The 22,834-nt window shown below is 38.5% G+C and overlaps 1 protein-coding gene across 2 annotated transcripts; it reads left to right on the top strand.

Moving 5' to 3' along the window:
* The first annotated feature begins 2,365 nt into the window (after positions 1 to 2,365).
* LOC124140858 (D-aspartate oxidase-like) lies at positions 2,366 to 22,472 on the top strand. 2 transcript variants are annotated; one of them, XM_048397618.1, is made up of 12 exons: positions 2,373 to 2,513; positions 10,263 to 10,405; positions 11,670 to 11,884; positions 12,832 to 12,943; positions 13,388 to 13,467; positions 13,939 to 14,004; positions 14,547 to 14,601; positions 15,303 to 15,404; positions 18,269 to 18,330; positions 18,691 to 18,808; positions 19,022 to 19,120; positions 20,519 to 22,472. In XM_048397618.1, exons 3-12 carry the CDS (start codon positions 11,700 to 11,702, stop codon positions 20,627 to 20,629), a joined length of 990 nt encoding a protein of 329 aa, XP_048253575.1. In that variant the 5' UTR covers positions 2,373 to 2,513; positions 10,263 to 10,405; positions 11,670 to 11,699; the 3' UTR covers positions 20,630 to 22,472. The 2 variants fall into 2 exon arrangements, with proteins under 2 accessions (XP_046364617.1, XP_048253575.1); XM_046508661.2 differs by lacking the exon at positions 10,263 to 10,405 and having other exon boundaries at positions 2,366 to 2,513.
* Positions 22,473 to 22,834: the final 362 nt, after the last annotated feature.

Genomic DNA, 22,834 nt, shown 5'->3' with positions numbered 1-22,834 from the left:
GCACGATTCTGATATATTTATCTTCAATCAACATTACGTTCGGATTGGTCTACCATTTTTGTAGACCTTTTAGATTACGAAAATAACCCGTTCCAATTACAAATAATTAAATTTTCCAAACATTGGGGCGTTCGCGATTTTATAGGTCAACATAAAAACAAATATCTAAATACAGTCGAACCTCGCTTTTCCCGACACTTGCATGTTCTCAAATATTGTCCGGTTGGAAATTGAAACTCACTGTTCGGATCCGGATACCTGATTGCCGGATAAAAGAAGCATTTTGTGTAGTATCTATTTCATTTCACATAAATATTGCTCGATAGGCGAGGTTTCCGATTATCTGTGGTCCGGATAAGCGGAGTTCCACTGTAATTTAGGTGTTCGTAATTGTAATCTGGATACAGTACATGCAAATATATATTTTCAAGATATACTTTAATTAATGACAAAATAAAGAAATGCAAAATAATATTATTTAAAAAAACCCATACATACGGTACATTTGCTGACAATGCTGTTCATGCTGAATAATTTCAATACTTAATATATATTATATGCTCGCGAACCTTTTCCTCGAAGTTTCATCCAAAAGAACATTATAAAAAGAATAATTCCACATTTAATTTTTATTAGATCAAAAATAGAAAATAGAAAGTGGTCTGTAAAAGTGTTTAAACTAATATGCAGTACGAAGCTGCCGTTTATATCGCAAGCTGACGAACACACGGCATGTGTTTGTTTCCTGTTATTTTAATTGTTATTAAATTAGTATCATTTCTTGAATCTGCCACCTCATTGAAAACAGCATTTATTACAAGAAATTGGTTTAACAAACTTCGATTTATCTCCCATAATTTGGACGGCGACCCATTTGCGCTTTACGTTTAGTAGCAAAACTGACCATGTTCCCCTCATTAGACATTTCTAGACTTTAAACATGTGTAACTTATATAATATTGAATGTCATCAGAAACTGCTTCTTTTGCAATTAGTTGGAGGTCCGCGCTGATACAGATCACATATTAATTCCATCAGTGAAAATATACAAACAGTTTAGCTATACAACTGTGTTACAGCAATAAAAAGGAGAGTAGCTGAAACAACACTTTGACTGAACTGAACTTTATTTACATTCAGGCCGCTATCAGCATCATGATACAAAATTACTTCAACAACATAATTTATACATATTTGCCGAGCAAATCTGTATAAACTTAAGTAAGACACGCCAAGCGTTTTCCTGCAGTACGTTTAAATAATATTCAAAATTTAGGCAATCATTTTTTATGATACTATACATTGTGCCTTTTGAAGACTTATCCTTTGCACTGGTCTAATACTCTAGGATAATGTCATGTAATTTTTCATGGACTAAATGTTTTTAGGTATGTGGGATTTTTGAAGCTTTGATGAAATGTAAATTTGTGCCGCAAAAAGAAAATTTATTGATTTTCAAATTTAAGATGTCTAAGATACCCAGAAGCAGTTGTGTATGATGCGAAAACGTATATTTTCTTATTTTTAAAAGTTGTAAATCAAATTATATTTAAAATAAAATAAAACCATGAATAAGTATGCTTTGAAATCTTACTAAGCGCCAGTACAGTATTATTTTTTATAATTATAACATATGACACTTGATAAAATCAAATGATGAGTATATTTTCTTTTGCTCCTCAGTTTATAAGGATGTCAATGGGGTATATACACATATTTTACAAACTCTTTTTTCAGTATCTTGACGGGACATCATAAAAGTTATTTGTACAAAGAATCCCTAAAACGCCGAGTTGTATTTTTACGCTCATTTCTTAGATTGTTTCTCTGTGCTATGCGAAAAGAAATACCGCCTCACATCTATCCGAAAGAGGCGACTAATGGGATCGGATACTCAGGCTCGCTGACTTGGTTGATACATGTCATCGTGTCCCTATTGCGTAGATCAATGTTCATGATGTCACTGGATTGTCTGATCCAGACTCGATTATTTACAGAACGCGGTTATATAACTGGACTATAACTGGAGTGCGGCTTTAAACAACAAACAAACACACTTTTAGCAGTTTAAATCGGACTAATATGTTTGACTTCGACCAGGAATATAATATGATTGATCGGGCGGTTAGGTTCGACGAATTGGCTGATTACGTGTCCTAGTACTCTGATGGCGTATGCTGTGCTCATAATATCAACCACTAGTTTGATGGGCCATTATTTACAGGCCGTTACCATACAGCAGAGTAAAACAACATACGATCAAACAAACTAAAAACAAACAAACATACTACCGGTACTACATTTTATTCTGTATGTTGTCCTCTGCGTAGGAATTTGGCGGCGGCTGAATAGGCGTGATGATCCATGTCTGATAAAACCAAATCCCTCGCACACTGAATAACACAAGCATATAGTACGGGTCTATTTTAAGGGCGGTCATCAATAATTGTCAGCTGCATCCACGCTCCTGTGCAGGAAGGCTGCGACTGTGGCCTCTCCCACACATTTTAACAGTAAGTAGACTTAGCTTGGCAGCAAACAATGCATGTGAGGTTCTTATGGAATCTACATGGCTACTAAGAACATGCGGTTACATCTGTTAGGACCATCTGGCAGTTTCATGTGTATTTGTACCGCTGCACGAGTGTTCTCATAATTTGATTCAACATAGAGAATTCGCGAGCCTTTTCCCGAGTTGTCCCAATGTGTAGAAAACGTGTCATCAACTATGGCGGCAGAGTTTTGCTGAGGGAAGGAGTATAGACGCAGGGGTACTAGTGAAGGAAAGAAAAGAATGACATGAAAACCGGATTTTTTTGCCGTCAGATGCACTCATTTGTAATGGCACTGAATACTCGTTCACAATGCATGTTACAAATAACCTTAGCCTGTATTGTAATACTGCATAGTGTGTAGAAAACGTTATGCGATGAATTGAGGCCACAGAGGCCGAGGGAACAGAGGCGAGAGGCTTTTCCTGTGATAACGTGACCCGCAATCGTAACGAAATTAACATTCGTCTATGAATAGCATTCCACGACGTCAGCACTATGTGCGTGGTGCGCCTTGGCTCGTAGCGCAGGTGAGCGTGGTTGACAAAGACTTTACATAACCTGAACATTACCAGGGGCGCTGCGTAGCGCCATTTCGTGATGCCGACCATTTTCACAACAGCCTAGACGCGACAGCTAGACATTGTGGGGAGACAGAACGACGTGACGCCATGAAATCGAACGACATGACAGGAACAAACTATACAGGATCGTGTTGCGACGACGGATTAATAAAGTCGGGAAAAGTAAATTCCTGTGAATAAAAGTAAGTGTCAACATACCCGTGAATGTAAGTTAAATGTCAATATACCTGTAAATGAAAGTAAATGTCAACATACATGTAAATGTAAGTAAATTGTCAACATACCTGTTTATGTAAATAAATTGTAAACATGCCTGTAAATGAAGGTAAATGACAACGTACCTGTTAATGGAAGTAAATGACAACATACCAGTAAATGAAGGTAAATGACAACGTACCTGTAAATGGAAGTAAATGACAATATACCAGTAAATTGAAGTAAATGACTACATACCTGTAAATGAAAGTAAATGACAACATCCCTGTAAAAGAAAGTAAATGACAGCATACGAGTAAATGAAGTAAATGGCAACATACCTGTAAATGAAGGTAAATGACAACATACCTGTAAATGGAAGTAAATGACAACATCCCTGTAATGAAAGTAAATGACAACACACCTGTAAATGAAAGTAAATGCATACATACCTGTAAATTAAGGTAAATGAATACATACCTGTAAATGAAAGTAAAAGACAACATACCTGTAAATGAAAATAAATGACAACATACCTGTACATGAAAGTAAATGGCAACATACCTGTAAATGTAAGTAAATGACAACACACCTGTAAATGAAAGTACAAGACAACACACCTGTAAATGAAAGTAAATGACAACATCCCTGTAAACGAAAGTAAATGGCAACATACCAGTAAATGAAAGTAAATGACAACATACCAGTAAATGAAGGTAAATGACAACGTACCTGTAAATGGAAGTAAATGACAACATACCTGTAAATGAAGGTAAATGACAACATACCTGTAAATGAAAGTAAATGACAACATACCTGTAAATGAAGGTAAATGACAACATACCTGTAAATGGAAGTAAATGACAACATCCCTGTAAATGAAAGTAAATGACAACATCCCTGTAAAAGAAGGTAAATGACAACATACCAGTAAATGAAGGTAAATGAGAACATACCTGTACATGAAAGTAAATGGCAACATACCTGTAAATGTAAGTAAATGACAACACACCTGTAAATGAAAGTACAAGACAACACACCTGTAAATGAAAGTAAATGACAACATCTGTAAACGAAAGTAAATGGCAACATACCAGTAAATGAAAGTAAATGACAACATACCAGTAAATGAAGGTAAATGACAACGTACCTGTAAATGGAAGTAAATGACAACATACCAGTACATGAAGGTAAATGACAACATACCTGTAAATGGAAGTAAATGACAACATCCCTGTAAATGAAAGTAAATGACAACATCCCTGTAAAAGAAGGTAAATGACAACATACCAGTAAATGAAGGTAAATGAGAACATACCTGTAAATGTAAGTAAATGACAACATACCTGTAAATGGAAGTAAATGACAACATCCCTGTAAATGAAAGTAAATGACAACATCCCTGTAAAAGAAAGTAAATGACAACATACCAGTAAATGAAGGTAAATGAGAACATACCTGTTAATGGAAGTAAATGACAACATCCCTGTGGATGAAAGTAAATGACAACATACCTGTAAATGGAAGTAAATGACAACATACCTGTAAATGAAAGTACAAGACAACATACCTGTTAATGGAAGTAAATGACAACACACCTGTAAATGAAAGTACAAGACAACATACCAGTAAATGAAGGTAAATGACAACATACCTGTAAATGGACGTAAATTCCAACATCCCTGTAAATGAAAGTAAATGCCAACATCCCTGTAAATGAAAGTAAATGACAACATACCAGTAAATGACAATATACCAGTAAATGAAGGTAAATGACAACGTACCTGTAAATGGAAGTAAATGACAACATCCCTGTAAATGAAAGTAAATGACAACATACCAGTAAATGAAGGTAAATGACAACGTACCTGTAAATGGAAGTAAATGACAATATCCCTTTAAATGAAAGTAAATGACAACATCCCTGTAAAGGAAAGTAAATGACAACATATCTGTAAATGAAAGTAAATGACAACATACCAGTAAATGAAGGTAAATGACAACGTACCTTTCAATGGAAGTAAATGACAACATACCAGTACATGAAGGTAAATGACAACATACCTGTAAATGTAAGTAAATGACAACATCCCTGTAAAGGAAAGTAAATGACAACATCCCTGTAAAAGAAGGTAAATGACAACATACCAGTAAATGAAGGTAAATGAGAACATACCTGTAAATGGAAGTAAATGACAACATACCTGTAAACGGAAGTAAATGACAACATCCCTGTAAATGAAAGTAAATGACAACATACCAGTAAATGGAAGTAAATGACAACATCCCTGTAAAAGAAAGTAAATGACAACATACCAGTAAATGAAGGTAAATGAGAACATACCTGTAAATGGAAGTAAATGACAACATCCCTGTAAATGAAAGTGAATGACAACATACCTGTAAATGGAAGTAAATGACAACATACCTGTAAATGAAAGTACAAGACAACATACCTGTACATGAAAGTAAATGGCAACATACCTGTAAATGTAAGTAAATGACAACACACCTGTAAATGAAAGTACAAGACAACACACCTGTAAATGAAAGTAAATGACAACATCCCTGTAAACGAAAGTAAATGGCAACATACCAGTAAATGAAAGTAAATGACAACATACCAGTAAATGAAGGTAAATGACAACGTACCTGTAAATGGAAGTAAATGACAACATACCAGTACATGAAGGTAAATGACAACATACCTGTAAATGGAAGTAAATGACAACATACCAGTAATTGGAAGTAAATGACAACATACCTGTAAATGAAAGTACAAGACAACATACCTGTTAATGGAAGTAAATGACAACACACCTGTAAATGAAAGTACAAGACAACATACCAGTAAATGAAGGTAAATGACAACATACCTGTAAATGGAAGTAAATGACAATATCCCTTTAAATGAAAGTAAATGCCAACATCCCTGTAAATGAAAGTAAATGACAACATACCAGTAAATGAAAGTAAATGACAATATACCAGTAAATGAAGGTAAATGACAACGTACCTGTAAATGGAAGTAAATGACAACATCCCTGTAAATGAAAGTAAATGACAACATACCAGTAAATGAAGGTAAATGACAACGTACCTGTAAATGGAAGTAAATGACAATATCCCTTTAAATGAAAGTAAATGACAACATCCCTGTAAATGAAGGTAAATGACAACATATCTGTAAATGAAAGTAAATGACAACATACCAGTAAATGAAGGTAAATGACAACGTACCTTTCAATGGAAGTAAATGACAACATACCAGTACATGAAGGTAAATGACAACATACCTGTAAATGTAAGTAAATGACAACATCCCTGTAAATGAAAGTAAATGACAACATCCCTGTAAAAGAAGGTAAACGACAACATACCAGTAAATGAAGGTAAATGAGAACATACCTGTAAATGGAAGTAAATGACAACATCCCTGTAAACGGAAGTAAATGACAACATCCCTGTAAAGGAAAGTAAATGACAACATCCCTGTTAAAGAAAGTAAATGACAACATACCAGTAAATGAAGGTAAATGAGAACATACCTGTAAATGGAAGTAAATGACAACATCCCTGTAGATGAAAGTAAATGACAACATACCTGTAAATGGAAGTAAATGACAACATACCTGTAAATGAAAGTACAAGACAACATACCTGTAAATGGAAGTAAATGACAACATACCTGTAAATGGAAGTAAATGACAACACACCTGTAAATGAAAGTACAAGACAACATACCAGTAAATGAAGGTAAATGACAACATACCTGTAAATGGACGTAAATTCCAACATCCCTGTAAATGAAAGTAAATGACAACATACCAGTAAATGAAGGTAAATGACAATATACCAGTAAATGAAAGTAAATGACAACGTACCTGTAAATGGAAGTAAATGACAACATCCCTGTAGATGAAAGTAAATGACAACATACCTGTAAATGGAAGTAAATGACAACATACCTGTAAATGAAAGTAGAAGACAACATACCTGTAAATGGAAGTAAATGACAACATACCAGTACATGAAGGTAAATGACAACATACCTGTAAATGAAAGTACAAGACAACATACCAGTAATTGAAGGTAAATGACAACATACCTGTAAATGGACGTAAATTCCAACATCCCTGTAAATGAAAGTAAATGCCAACATCCCTGTAAATGAAAGTAAATGACAACATACCAGTAAATGAAGGTAAATGACAATATACCAGTAAATGAAGGTAAATGACAACGTACCAGTAAATGGAAGTAAATGACAACATCCCTGTAAATGAAAGTAAATGACAACATACCAGTAAATGAAGGTAAATGACAACATACCTGTAAATGGAAGTAAATGACAATATCCCTTTAAATGAAAGTAAATGCCAACATCCCTGTAAATGAAAGTAAATGACAACATACCAGTAAATGAAAGTAAATGACAATATACCAGTAAATGAAGGTAAATGACAACGTACCTGTAAATGGAAGTAAATGACAACATCCCTGTAAATGAAAGTAAATGACAACATACCAGTAAATGAAGGTAAATGACAACGTACCTGTAAATGGAAGTAAATGACAATATCCCTTTAAATGAAAGTAAATGACAACATCCCTGTAAATGAAGGTAAATGACAACATATCTGTAAATGAAAGTAAATGACAACATACCAGTAAATGAAGGTAAATGACAACGTACCTTTCAATGGAAGTAAATGACAACATACCAGTACATGAAGGTAAATGACTACATACCTGTAAATGTAAGTAAATGACAACATCCCTGTAAATGAAAGTAAATGACAACATCCCTGTAAAAGAAGGTAAACGACAACATACCAGTAAATGAAGGTAAATGAGAACATACCTGTAAATGGAAGTAAATGACAACATACCTGTAAACGGAAGTAAATGACAACATCCCTGTAAAGGAAAGTAAATGACAACATCCCTGTAAATGAAAGTAAATGACAACATACCAGTAAATGAAGGTAAATGAGAACATACCTGTAAATGGAAGTAAATGACAACATCCCTGTAGATGAAAGTAAATGACAACATACCTGTAAATGGAAGTAAATGACAACATACCTGTAAATGAAAGTACAAGACAACATACCTGTAAATGGAAGTAAATGACAACATACCTGTAAATGGAAGTAAATGACAACACACCTGTAAATGAAAGTACAAGACAACATACCAGTAAATGAAGGTAAATGACAACATACCTGTAAATGGACGTAAATTCCAACATCCCTGTAAATGAAAGTAAATGACAACATACCAGTAAATGAAGGTAAATGACAATATACCAGTAAATGAAAGTAAATGACAACGTACCTGTAAATGGAAGTAAATGACAACATCCCTGTAGATGAAAGTAAATGACAACATACCTGTAAATGGAAGTAAATGACAACACACCTGTAAATGAAAGTAGAAGACAACATACCTGTAAATGGAAGTAAATGACAACATACCAGTACATGAAGGTAAATGACAACATACCTGTAAATGAAAGTACAAGACAACATACCAGTAATTGAAGGTAAATGACAACATACCTGTAAATGGACGTAAATTCCAACATCCCTGTAAATGAAAGTAAATGCCAACATCCCTGTAAATGAAAGTAAATGACAACATACCAGTAAATGAAGGTAAATGACAATATACCAGTAAATGAAGGTAAATGACAACGTACCAGTAAATGGAAGTAAATGACAACATCCCTGTAAATGAAAGTAAATGACAACATACCAGTAAATGAAGGTAAATGACAACATACCTGTAAATGGAAGTAAATGACAATATCCCTTTAAATGAAAGTAAATGACAACATCCCTGTAAATGAAAGTACAAGACAACATACCAGTAATTGAAGGTAAATGACAACATACCTGTAAATGGACGTAAATTCCAACATCCCTGTAAATGAAAGTAAATGCCAACATCCCTGTAAATGAAAGTAAATGACAACATACCAGTAAATGAAGGTAAAGGACAATATACCAGTAAATGAAGGTAAATGACAACGTACCAGTAAATGGAAGTAAATGACAACATCCCTGTAAATGAAAGTAAATGACAACATACCAGTAAATGAAGGTAAATGACAACATACCTGTAAATGGAAGTAAATGACAATATCCCTTTAAATGAAAGTAAATGACAACATCCCTGTAAATGAAAGTAAATGACAACATACCTGTATATGAAGGTAAATGTACATGTGATAAGCATGGAATACCAGGGCTCCAGATAATTCTTTGAACCATTGATTATTTACTCACATGTTATCAATCACACTGGGTATTGATAGCTTTCTGGGGGTATTCGATATATTTCCACTCCCTTTTGGTACATTCTATTGGGTTAATTATTAAAGAAATGGGTAGACCTTTTAAAAAATAATTCTGTTTAAAATGCTGTTTCAGGTGGCGTCTGAAACATGTTCGTGTGCTGCCCTAAGCCTGTCACATACCGCGTACGCTCATAACGCGGTACTTTTCTAGGTTACAACAAGGCAGACTAGCATCTTTGTTTACTGTACAAGTAGGCTTTACGTACACGATGTCTGCATTCGATCAGTAAATACAGATCTTTAAAGACATATGAGAATACAAACTTAAAAGACTACTTTGGGGTATGAAATATTTCATGCATATTTGTACGCAATAAACTCAAAATTATTTTTGTTATGGTGAATTAATTTGCGTATATTACTAAACTACACGCAGCTTATCTGGAGCTCTAGAATACCGTAAATGACATACATAGTCGCATTCGCGCGAAGAGAACTTATTAACAAGGAAAATAGTCAAATGTTTGTGCAAAGCGCAAAGAGTAATGGTGGAGAGTGGAAGAAAGAGAAGTTTTTGTGTACAGTCTTGCATATTTATTTGTTTAAATTTGTTGTTAATGTTAATAGCACGCCGCAGTACCACACGACGCCACGTTGAAATAGCACGCAACAGTATGACATGATACAACGCCACGACGCCACGTTGAAATGAAAAACAACAGCACGACACGATGCTACGTCACGACACAACGTTGAAATGACATTCAAAAGTACGACACCGTGTTACCAACACGACATTATTGTTGTAATGACTAGCAACAGTACCACAGTCGGACAACACCACATTTTATCTTCCTGCCGTGGCTTGAGAATAGGGAGATATAATATCAAGTTTATACTTCACTATTCTAGCTGATTATATTAACTTAACATTGATGTCACCTCTTGGAATGACGTCACTTTCCTCTGGAGCACAATCCCGCCTCGGGCTTGGAAGCTGGAATAAACAATGACACGAATTCAGAGAGAGAGAGAGAGAGAGAGAGAGAGAGAGAGAGAGAGAGAGAGAGAGAGAGAGACTGTGTCAGCGTCTGTGTCTGTGTCTGTGTCTGTGTGTATGTCACACGCAACGTTACGACACCGTGCTGCGCCATGACGTCACGTTGTACTGTCTAGCAACAGTACCACACTCGGACAACACCACGTTATCTTCCTGCCGTGGCTTGAGAATAGGAAGATGTAACAGCTTGCAAGATTCATCTACCAAACATAATACCGAGTTTTGCATCACAATTGTTTTGTTTGAATTAACGAAATGAGTAATTACTGGAAACCCATTTAACGCCACATTTAATTGATTCTATTAGTTTTACGGTGACTCCCTGTGACAGCATGCATAACGTACTGTCATAATGGGACCACGGTGGTTGTTTGACACACTGATCATATTATAGGAAAACAACAGCCGTCAGGCAGCAGTACATAGGATCAACATAAGGTCAGTGGGCCTTGGTGCTTCGTCTGGTGTGTGTGTGTGTGTGTGTGTGTGTGTGTGTGTGTGAGTGAGAGAGCGCACAGAGCACTTATGCATATATATATATATATATACATATATATATATCTATATCTATATCTATCTATCTATCTATCTATCTATCTATCTATCTATCTATCTATATATATATAGAGAGAGAGAGAAAAGAAACGCACAGGTAATGTGTAGTTCATTGAACCTGACTACAAAAAAAATCCGGTATATAAATTGGATATATGTTATTGGAAAATATTGGTGGCCTGGTATTCGACAAACGGTGCGTCAAAACGCAGCGATTGTCGATTTGCGGTCTTAAACGGCATTGTTTTCACACAAAATTGCACGTGCACGTTATGGCATTCGTAACTCGTGGTAGTGGCAAAAACAAGCACGGGGTACTTGGAATCACTTCTGCCCCGGATTCCCCTCAAGAAAACGACTCTCTTGCGTGTGCACATCAAACCAGTCTAATTATGGTCTATTTCTTTTATTAAAATTAGGTAAACGTGAGGGTTACCCTACAAGGCGGAATGGCTCGGGTTGTCGTCATTGGTGCAGGTGTGATTGGCCTCTCTACCGCCATTAACATCCAGGAATGCATGCCGGGAAGTCACGTAACCATAGTTGCAGACAGTTTCAACCAATATACGCTCAGTGATGGTGCCGGAGCATACATAGTTCCATGGGCACCAGGGGTCGATGACGTCACTCAAAGGTATGTTTAAACTCACTGAACACTAAATGCACTATTTAGATAGCTCACTTTGAGTGAATGAGTTTGGTTTAACGCCGCTTTGAACAATGTTCCGGTTACATATATACCACGGCGTATCAGCTTGATGTGGGAGCAAAACTCAAGTAACCGTGAAGACCCGGATGAGAGTTGTATAGAATTGGCCTTCAGCAACCAATGATGTTGTCGATAGAGGCGACAGGTGGTCAGGTTCGCTGACTTGCTTGATGCATGACAGTGCGTCTCGTTCAGGCTCGATTATTTACAGACCACCGGCATATGGCTGGAATATTGTAACAATTAAATACCCACTAGCACAGATATATCGTGCTGACAAATCCAGGATCATAATCATTACGAACCTGATAGGAATCCATGATAAGCGGATAATGGTTTTTATAGATATAAAATTAATATACATCAGTGAGGTGAAATGAGTTGTAACGTCGCGTTCATTCACTCATTCACTCACTCACTCACTCACTCCTTTTTACGTGTTTTGGAATGACGCGGCCGGGAATCGAACCACTTTCCACTCGCCAGACAGTGAGTGAGTGAGTGAGTGAGTGAGTGAGTTGTGTTTAACGCCGCTTTTAACAGTATTCCAGTCATATCACGGCGTGTCAGCTTAATGTTGGAGGAAAGCCCTAAGTGATGCAGGTCTCATACGTTTACCACTTCGGTGAAACTCACGAGCACGGGTATGGTGCTGACAAACCTAGAAACATAATCGGGGCGAACCGGGATTCGAACCCACAATCATAGGTTTCTGGCGTGCCCAAGGGACGCAACTCTGCACAGCGAATCGCGGCGCCTTAGACGACTGGGCCACCCGTGCCCCCTCGCCAGACAGTGGAGGCGGTCCTATACATCAGGTCAAGGACATGTTCCCCGGGGTCTAATTTAACCTTTGTTTTCTTTCAATTTAGGAAATGGGGGCGAGCGTCTATGGACTACTTCATCAAACTGGCAGTTTCAGAGGATAGTGCAGACAATGGTGCCAGCCTCACTATGGGGATCTTTTATAACCGCGAACAAGAGGTTGGTACAATCAGTTGTGTCTGTTTCAAATTACAAACATGACATCCATCTGAACTTTTATTTTCTTAATAATATCTCTCCTTATATATTCAAGCTGCGCCAGTAATTTGCAGTAAAACCAAGCAATTCAATAATTTGAATTCATATGATTCGTTTGTTTGGCTGGGTTTTTTTTGTTTAACGCCGCACTCAGCAATATTCCAACAACCAGGCACAAGGAGCACAAGCGACAAAAACGAGCAAAGGTGTGGAGCTGACAAATGAAGGATCATGAAAAAATAAACAAACACAAACAAACAAACAAAATAAGTGGATAACTCGAAACAATATATCGATGAGTAACAAAGGGTTTTAAGTTTAATTTCGTACCAAAACTTGATACAAATAATATTCGACATAGCCGATTTCGTGGTAACGAGAGTCATCTGTAATCTTTTCTTCCAGCCTCCGCCGTATCACTATCTAATGCTATCTTGCGAGCCGATGTCAGAGGAAAGTGCGAGGAGACTGAACCTGGGAAAGTTGTAAGGAGCACATCTTGTGTAGGAGCGGAACCATTCCATTATTACCATTCATTGAAATGAGGGGGTACAGGGTGGCCCAGTCGTCTAAGGCACCGCTATTCGCTGTGCAGAGTTGCGTCCCTTGGGCACGCCAGAAACCTATGATTGTGGGTTCGAATCCGGTTATGTTTCTAGGTTTGTCAGCACAATACCCATGCTCGTGGGTTTCGCCAAGTGCTAAACGTCTGAGACCTGCATCACTTCAGGATTTCCTCCCACATTAAGCTGACACGTCAGGATATAACTAGAAAAAATGTTAAAAGCGGCGTTAAACCCACTCACTCACTCACTCACTCACTCACTCACTGTAATGAACCAATTATTAATCAGGACATACCTGTATCGTTGGTACCATGTGTCGGCAATATGACAATCATTTGTTGAAATGTATTATGGATGGTGGTGTCTTGATTTGCTATTCTTCCTTCTCAGCCATTGTTACACGGCTACAACCGTTGCCATGGAGATGAGGAAGTACCTTCCGTGGCTCATGAGAAGGTAAGTTCCATTACGTCGAAGTTCAAATACCATATTTACGTCTAGTATTTTAAAAACTGGCGCTGACAAGAGACCCAGTAGTAACAAGAGGAAAGATGAAGGATTGTTTTATTTCTTTAGTAGGTTAGAGATTCACAAAAGTAATCTTAATGTACCTCGTGACCTGTTTTAGTCGCAGACCAGGCGGTTCCAAGTATTTCAAGATGGGCATGAAGCCTGTTATTTTTTAATAACAGCAATTGCGGGGCAGCGTTAGGGGCTAGGGTCGTTGGAAGGGGAATATATTTTAACAATGTATTTTTATTTAAAGGCCATGGACCCTTTCTAAATAGAGTGAGTGAGTTAGATTTAACGCCGCTTTTAGCAATATTCAAGCAACATCACGGCGGGGGACACCAGAAATGGGCTTCACACATTGTACCCATGTGGGGAATCGAACCCGGGCCTTCAGCGTGACGAGCGAACGATTTAACCACTAGACTACCCGACCGCCCTTTTCTGAATAGAATGAGTGAACAGTCACAGAGATGTCATTGTTCCAGATTCCAAGACCAAGGGGGAACTGTGAAGCAGCGGAAAGTGACATCATTCCAAGAGGTGATGTGATTTGTGTGACGGCGGTCTGTTAATATTCGAATCTGCCAGACAATCCAGTGATTGATATCATGAGCATCGATCCACGCAACTGGAATGACATGCATCAACCAAGTCAGCAAGCCTGATCACCGAACTCGTTTGTCGCTTCTTACGTAACGACAAGCATAGTCGCCTCTTACGGCAAAGCATAGGTTGCTGAAGACCTATTCTCTTCCCGGATCTTCACGGGTATTAGGTATTCAACATTATTATACATACATATACGGAATATGGATGCAGATAGGATTATATGGATACACAGTTTCTGATTAAGAACATGGATGCGGAAACGGTTATATCTCTTATATGGAACATTGATCTGGAAAGGGTTAAAGGGATACAGAATTTCCAATACGGAACTTTGAACTGAATTATACTCATTTTCTGAAACGGGAAACGGATGCTGAAATGGTTTCCGATATAGAACAAAGATCCGGAAATGTTCATAGGGACAATCCGCTCCATTGAGAGCGAAGCTTGTGTGAAAACAATCTATTCTCCACCAAATTATAAAACATAGCTTGATCTATCCTGATTAGTTTATGATAAATGCCACTGGCTCGTAACTTTTTATGTTGAATATACACAATACTGTACCCAGTATTGTCTGTACTCTATGCTAAGATCTCATTTTAATACCGTGGTCCCTTTTGTGTTCTCAGTTCGTTGGAGAGTACGACGTGGTGGTTAACTGTGCTGGTTTAGGGGCCAAGGCCCTAACTGGAGACGAGCAGCTGCAGCCAATGAGAGGACAGATGATGAGGGTGAGTGAGTGATAGACACTGAAGGGAAACTAAATGTGTCAGGGTGATTGCTGGGTCGAAGACACTGATGAGGTCAATAACAAACAAGTTTGATAGTTCAGTGAAAATATTTAATATGACAGGATAGTAGTAGCCATATTTTGTATATCAACATCTTTCTAATCAAATTAGGACCGCCTCCGTGGTCTAGTGGTGGAGCGTCCGCCCGGAGAGCGGAAGGTCCGAGGTTCGATGCCCGGCCGCGTCATACCTAAAGACGTTAAAAGATGGTACTTGTTTTGACCCTGTCTGGTGCTCGGCATTAAGGGGCTAAAACAAGGACTGGTCGGCTCTGAGTCAGTACACTGTGTCTGGGTGGGGTATTCATGTTAAACTGCGACATGGTATCTCAGTGAGCTAGCAGTATAAATCGGCATCAGTCCGGACTAGTACAAGCAGCCACACAAACACACACTCGTTCATGCACGTCGCTATATAAGTGCAATAATCTTGGACGCGACGTTAAACCACATTTCACCTCACATCTAATCAAATTACAACCCAAAACATCACAATGATATTATTTCGTAGAACTCAATTTATTATGTTTGTGAATAGGATTTGTCTCCCAGATCTTACGAAAAGGTGGTGAATAATAATCCTTGTGCTGATCAAACAATTGAGTTGTGTGTCAAGTCGAAAGCGACCATACTATCATTTGAATCAGAGTATGCGACTGTGCTATCTAGGTCAATATGGTCCAGGTCAAAATGACGGCCTTAAGCTGCGACAGGTACGCTTGAAGTGTGCCGAGAGGAAAACATCCTGACATGATAGATTTCCAGGTTAATAATCGCCAGGTGTCGGTTATGAGAGGAAAAATCTCAAATCCCGTCAGAAAAGAAAAAGCTAAGATTCGACGAACTTTAACGATGTGTATCTCTCTACTGACTGACTTTCTATCAAAGAGGAATTAAGTCAAATTTTCAGAAGATATTTGAATACAACGGTGGACGCATAGGACAAAGCTACGCACATGACAGACACAGCAACAACGGCGATAGCAGACGACACCAACAAGAGAACGACGACACACAAGACTGGTCACATCGCACACGTCCACGGGACAATTTTAGTAATCATGCATCACGTGACCACAACAGTCAGCAAAACACGAGGTCCAATCAAAACTGGCGCCGCTGGGCCACAGGCGGGTTCAAGAATGTGAATGGCTGGGCGTGTGACACATCGAGGGAGAGTTATCAAGTGAGAAGTGCATGAGTGCTATATCTTGACCTGGACATTATCGGCACAGCAGAGACTCATTTGGCAGCAAATAAAACGATAGATGTTTATAATTACTATTGGTTTGGGCAAGATAGAAACAATCTTCACCGCAGAGCAAAGTGAGGAGTGGGTTTTTTGAGTTTGAAATAGTATCTTAAATGAATATGATGTGTCTGTGTTAGATATTAAATATGAAGGTATTGTGTGGTTGAAATGCATGCATTAGCAGAGTGACACTTGTTTCTGTGTATGTGTGTGTTATTTACCTCCAAAATATTCCTCTAGAGACATTGACGCTGTTAATTTTTATACCACTTTTATCACAGGTAGCAAAATATCATTTGTATAATATTAAATATATATGTGGTGATTTTAACAGCGGAATGAGTGATCTATGAGATCACATTGAAGGCGTTGACCCTTTTCCTAAACGACACATTGTTGGTGAGTCTAGAAATAATCACGGACATCTTTTATCAGACTTTCTGGTAAAACTTTATTGTTGTTAATGGTCGTACATGCACGAATAATAATTATACCTGTGTGTCAGGCAAGGGCGTCTCTGTGGTAGATGATTGCCTGTGTCCTTATGATCAGTTGGATCTGATATATGATTTTAGTGTGACACGTGCGTCTAATCGTCTACAGAGTTCGGGTTGTGTTAGATGAGCAGACACCATGGCCCTATCAGCGCTGGATCATTCCTTCCTGTCATGGACAACAGATATTCCAAGTGTTTCCCATGAGTTCCCAAGGGACAAAACCGAGAAGGAAAATTTCATGATGACGCCATTTGTGAAGTATGACGTCACATCAGTGCCAGAAACCTTCTTGACCTCAAATGATTGTAAACAAACTTTTTTTAACGACAATTGAAAAACTTCAATCACCAGAATGCCGTCGAACAGACAAAGACTGTGTATGAAATACATTTGTGTTACGGTGAGAAAGGAAATGGACATTTCTTTACCAACGAGAACGGTGCATATTTCATCTTGGGGGGGGGGGGGGGGGGGGGGGGGGAACGAGGAAGATGAGAAGAAAACCTTGGTGGACTGATGTTCTGACTGATTTGTGGAATGAAGTATGTGCTGCGGAATGTGAGTGGTTTAAGTGTCATGGTGTTATAAAACGTAGATTAAGAGAGTTATACAAGCTTAAGAAACAGAGATTCGAATCTGCAGTGAAACGAGTTAAACGTCGATGCAACCGTGAAGGAATAGCAGAATTAGAGAACTTGTGTGAAGGAAAAAGAACGAATTCTTGAAGCAGATCGGGAAAGTTGGTCTGGGACAGAAGAGACTACAGAAATATTCCTATTGAGGTGAGGTTACCAGACTGGACTGGACTTGGGGGTGGTTTCTTTGGATGGCCTTATTGTCATGATCACAACATGTGTCTTTCTATATTTCCTACAGGTTCCAGGAGGTGGCCTTCTTGTAGTGATGTCAATATGTGTCTTTCTATATTTCCTACTGGTTTCTGGCGTTTGCCTTCTTATAGTGATGTTAAAGTGTGTCTTTCTATATTTCCTGCAGGTTTCTTGGGATGGCCTTTTTGTAGTAATGTCAACATGTATCTTTCTATATTTCCTGCAGGTTTCTGCTCCTTGGGTCAAGCACTTCATGCACGGACTCAACCAATTTTACTTCATACCAAAGTAAGATATGAACAGAATCCCTTTGAACCATTTACGCGATCTTAAGTCATCTGAGGAACTCTGTTGTGTCAAATGTCAGAGTTTCCTTCATCGGACTCTGTTCGTAAGATGTTTTTGCCATCAAGATTGTGAGGTGTTGGGATGAGGACAGGTGTGGTGTCATTGATGATATTTCGATCTGTGCTGCGTCAGAGCTCTTGTTTTATGTAGGACTAAACATTTGAAGATAATAACCTCTTGAGTTAGGGAAAAGTTGGTTGCGATTCAGTTTAATTTGTTATACATTTACTCAAATAATTTTATTTTAATGTGTTTAATTCAATTTCAGCGGTTAAATAAAAAACAAAACAACTGTTTCAGTTCTGAAAACGTTGCTGTTGGCGGCATCAAGACTATCGGGGATGCTGACACAAGCATACGCCCGGAGTCATCTGAATACATCTGGGATAACATCACCAAAATATGGCCTCCCCTTAAGGTAAATATGCACAACAGAAACTGTAGAACAAACCAATGACGCTACGATATCAATCCACATGGGTTGTACCTTTTGTTTCTCAATTAAAACAAAATAGCAAAAGGGTCGATGTAAGAATATGGACATTTTTAAGCCATAACAATGAAAAGATACTGTCTTAATAAAGTGACGGTGGGCGGAGGGACTGTTTGATGATACTCCCGTTGTTTCCAGAAAGCAAAACTGTTGTGGGAGTGGACGGGCCTGAGGCCCTACAGGGTGCCTCCTAGGGTGGAGGCTGAGGTCATCCGGTTTGGGGACAAGAACCTCAAGGTAAGAGGCCAACTCAGGCATCATAGGTTACATATATCCACAATCTCTGGGTACATAATGTTTATCATGTACATCAGGATTGACAGAAAAGAAATTCTTGGAAAGTAATTTTTATATTCCATATACTTCCATTTCAGAAGTCTTGATTTAAGAAATACAATTATGTTTTTGCTATCAAACCTCTCGCTCATCATATATACACTCCTCTCTCTACATATACATCCCTCTCTCTCTATGCAAATATCTCTGAATAAACATCCCTCTCTGTATATACACCCCTCTCTCTATCTCTTTCTTTCTCTCGCAAGCTCCAACGTTCATACAGTTTGGCCCTCACTCTATGAGGGTTCATACTCCAATGAACCCACACAAAGTGAAAGTCAATTCTTAAATGAGAATCTGCCACGGATTAGGGTCCCGACTTAGATCTGAGTCCAACATATATACCTGTGTAAATACACATCTTCTATATATATACATACATCCTTTTCCATCTATACAACCATGTATATAACCTCCTCCCCCTCTCTCTCTCCCTCTCTACATCCTCTCGCTAATTACATCCTTACACATATATTCTCAATATATACCCCTCTCTATATATACATTCCTCTCTATATGTACCCCTGTCTCTATATTCATCCCTATCTGTAACGAAAAACAGCCCCCCAAAACTTTCGAGGTGCATTATGTCTCCGCGTTAACTTACTTTGTTAATTTAGGACGATGTGTATGTACAATCATAACCATTTATGGTACAGATTTGTAACCATATGATGTAGCCACCGTTTTTAATCTGCATTAGAAGATCATAAGAAGAGTCCATCGCACGATTCAAACGATGCCATAAACATGTGTTCTCGAACATGTGAACCTGATCGATGACCCACAAGTGGTACTGTCACAAACACATGCAAAGTAGTCAATTTTTCACCTGAACAAACACGGCAACTTATGGTAAAAGTGGGGGCACGGGTGGCCCAGTCGTCTAAGGCGCGGCGATGCGCTGTGCAGAGTTGCGTCCCTTGGGCACGCCAGAAACCTATGATTGTGGGTTCGAATCCCGGTTCACTCCGATTATGTTTCTAGGTTTGTCAGCACCATACCAATGCTCGTGGGTTTCACCGAAGTGGTAAACGTCTTAGACCTGCATCACTTCGGGCTTTCCTCCCAAAATGAGCTGACACGCCGTGATATAACTGGAACACTGTTAAAAGCGGCGTTTCACCAAACTCACTCATTCACTCACTATGGTAGGGGATTTACGGTATTGCATCGGGCATAATAAATGGAACGCTTCAGTGATTGTTATGATGAACAACTGACGGCAATTGTAAACAATTATATAAAGTTGTTAGAATTTTTGTCTTAATCATTGCATGAGATTTCTTGTTCCAGGTTGTGCACAACTACGGTCATGGGTCGTACGGTATCAGCATGAGTTGGGGAACCGCCGTCCATGCAGCAGAACTGGTTAAGGACATGTGTAAACCTATGTCGAGACTCTGAAGTAACTCAATTGGATCATGGCTACCAACCGCCATTGACATACGTGTCAACCATCACCTTCATCACACACACACACACACACACACACACACACACACACACACACACACACACACACACACACACACACACACACACACACACACACACACACACACACACACACACACGCACACACACACGCACACACAGTGGGTGCACTGCATTACTACAGTACTTTGTTAGTCATATTACCGATAACTGGGCATTAATATAAACAACAAACCATCCAACCGGACTTTCACGGGTCATTTGCGGAAGTGTGATAGTAATCTTTCTCTATGCATGGCCAATGACATGATGTCAACGTAACCGCCCACTGGTCGTAGCCCTACCCGCGATTTTGCCAAAGCCTTTTACAGTGTAAACCGGATGAAATTATGGCCAGTATTAGTCAATAAAGGTGTTTCTGGCAAAATGATAAAAGCTATACAGTCTATTTATACAGCTGTTCAGGCTAGTGTTGAATTTAAACATTCATTTTCTGAAATGTTTCAGTGTCAAAGAGGAGTACGTCAGGGTTGTGTATTAGGCCCCCTTTTATTCTCGATGTTCATTAACGAACTTCATCCTGATATTACAGAGATATTCCTGTTATTATTTGCAGACGCTATTATTCTAATCGCTGATACTTTAGGTGGACTTATTTATTCTAGAAAAGTATTGTTATGCTTATGATTTAGACGTCAATTTGGATGAAACCAAGGTGGTTGTTCTTAAGAAAGGTGGAGTGTTGTCAAGAAAAGAGATTTGGTATTATAAAGGTCTAAAGTTGGAGTGTGTATCTTCCTATAAATATTTGGGCGTTACTTTTACGAGAAGCCTGTCCTGGTCAAGTCATGTCTCTAAAGCTGGTTTACAGGGGGAAAAGCAGTGGTTGGAATTTTAAAGTCATTGATAAAATTACATACTCTTCTTATGATGAAATAGAAACCATACATACATTGGCATGCAAACGCTTTCTAGGTGTCAAAACGTCAACACCCAACAACATGGTTCGAGGTAAATGTGGGCGGTATCCATTATATCTTTATGCATACAAAAGAGTTATTGGTTATTGGATAAGGTTATTGAGTATGTCAAATTGTCGCTTTCCAAAGAAATGTAATGATATGATGCTTCAGACAGAAAGCAATGGTAAAATTAATTGGGTCTCAAAATGTAAATCTTTATTGTTCAGTTTGGATTTTGGCTCTGTATGGGAAAACCAGTGTATAAGTCATCCTCATTCGCTTTTGTCAGAACTTATGTCGCGTCTGAAATGAAGTTATGAACAGGATTGGCATAGTCTTCTGGAAAAAGGTTGTAAATCTTTCTCCTATTCTCTTTTCAAGGTATCGTTTGGTACAGAGCTGTATCATAGCTGTGTTTTCATGTTTTTCGCATCAGCTGTGTGTTGAACTGGGAGATACGCTAACATCCCACTAACAGAAGACTATGTTGTGTTTGTAATGCTGGGTATGTGGAGGACGAGTATGATTTTGTGTTAGTTTGCTCCGGTTATAACAAACTACGGATGGGTCACTTACCACCGAAATATTGTGAATATCCGTGAATATCATTATGTCTACAACTGATTGTAAATTAATTGAACGTCTAGCTATCTATATCTATCAAGCGATGTCACTTCGTAGTGCATTATTGTCACAACAATAATAGCTGTGTGCATCACGACCATTGTAATACAAATGTAATTATGGGCCGATGGCCTACACTTACGAAATAAACCGAATTGATTGTCCCTCAAACGGTGTGACATGTACACATCAGAGGTTGAAGCTGAGGGTATATTGCTCCACACAAACGAGGGGAGTTTTTCTGTTTATTCTGAATCTTCATGCATACATTAGATCTAAGTATGAAACAGATGAGACGGTTTTCCTGGTCTCCTTTATGTCTAGATTAGGTGGGAACATAATGGATTGTTAATATCATGAGCATCGTTCCACGCAATTGGGATCGATGACATGCAACAACCAAGTCTGCGAGCCTGACCACCCGATCCCGTTCGTCGCCTTTTACTACAAGCATAGTCGCCTTGTACGGTAAGCATGGGTTGCTTAAGACCTATTCTACCGATGCTCATGATCTCAATCACTGGATTGTCTAGTCCAGATTCGATTATTTACAGACCGCCGCCATATAGCTGGAATATTGCCGAGTGCG

Source organism: Haliotis rufescens, unplaced genomic scaffold (genome assembly GCF_023055435.1).
Source record: "Haliotis rufescens isolate VD_foot unplaced genomic scaffold, xgHalRufe1.0.p SCAF_17, whole genome shotgun sequence".
In the NCBI taxonomy this organism is placed as follows: domain Eukaryota; kingdom Metazoa; phylum Mollusca; class Gastropoda; order Lepetellida; family Haliotidae; genus Haliotis; species Haliotis rufescens.
This window is presented reverse-complemented; position numbering and strand designations above follow the sequence as displayed.

What these genes read in the sequence shown, in the direction of transcription:
- LOC124140858 (XM_046508661.2), top strand. Translation starts at nt 11,700, where the DNA reads ATGGCTCGGGTTGTCGTCATTGGTGCAGGTGTGATTGGCCTCTCTACC. An exon ending in TTTATAACCGCGAACAAGAG is followed by an intron (nt 12,944 to 13,387) that starts GTTGGTACAATC and finishes CTTTTCTTCCAG; the next exon opens with CCTCCGCCGTATCACTATCT. An exon ending in CAATTTTACTTCATACCAAA is followed by an intron (nt 18,331 to 18,690) that starts GTAAGATATGAA and finishes CAACTGTTTCAG; the next exon opens with TTCTGAAAACGTTGCTGTTG.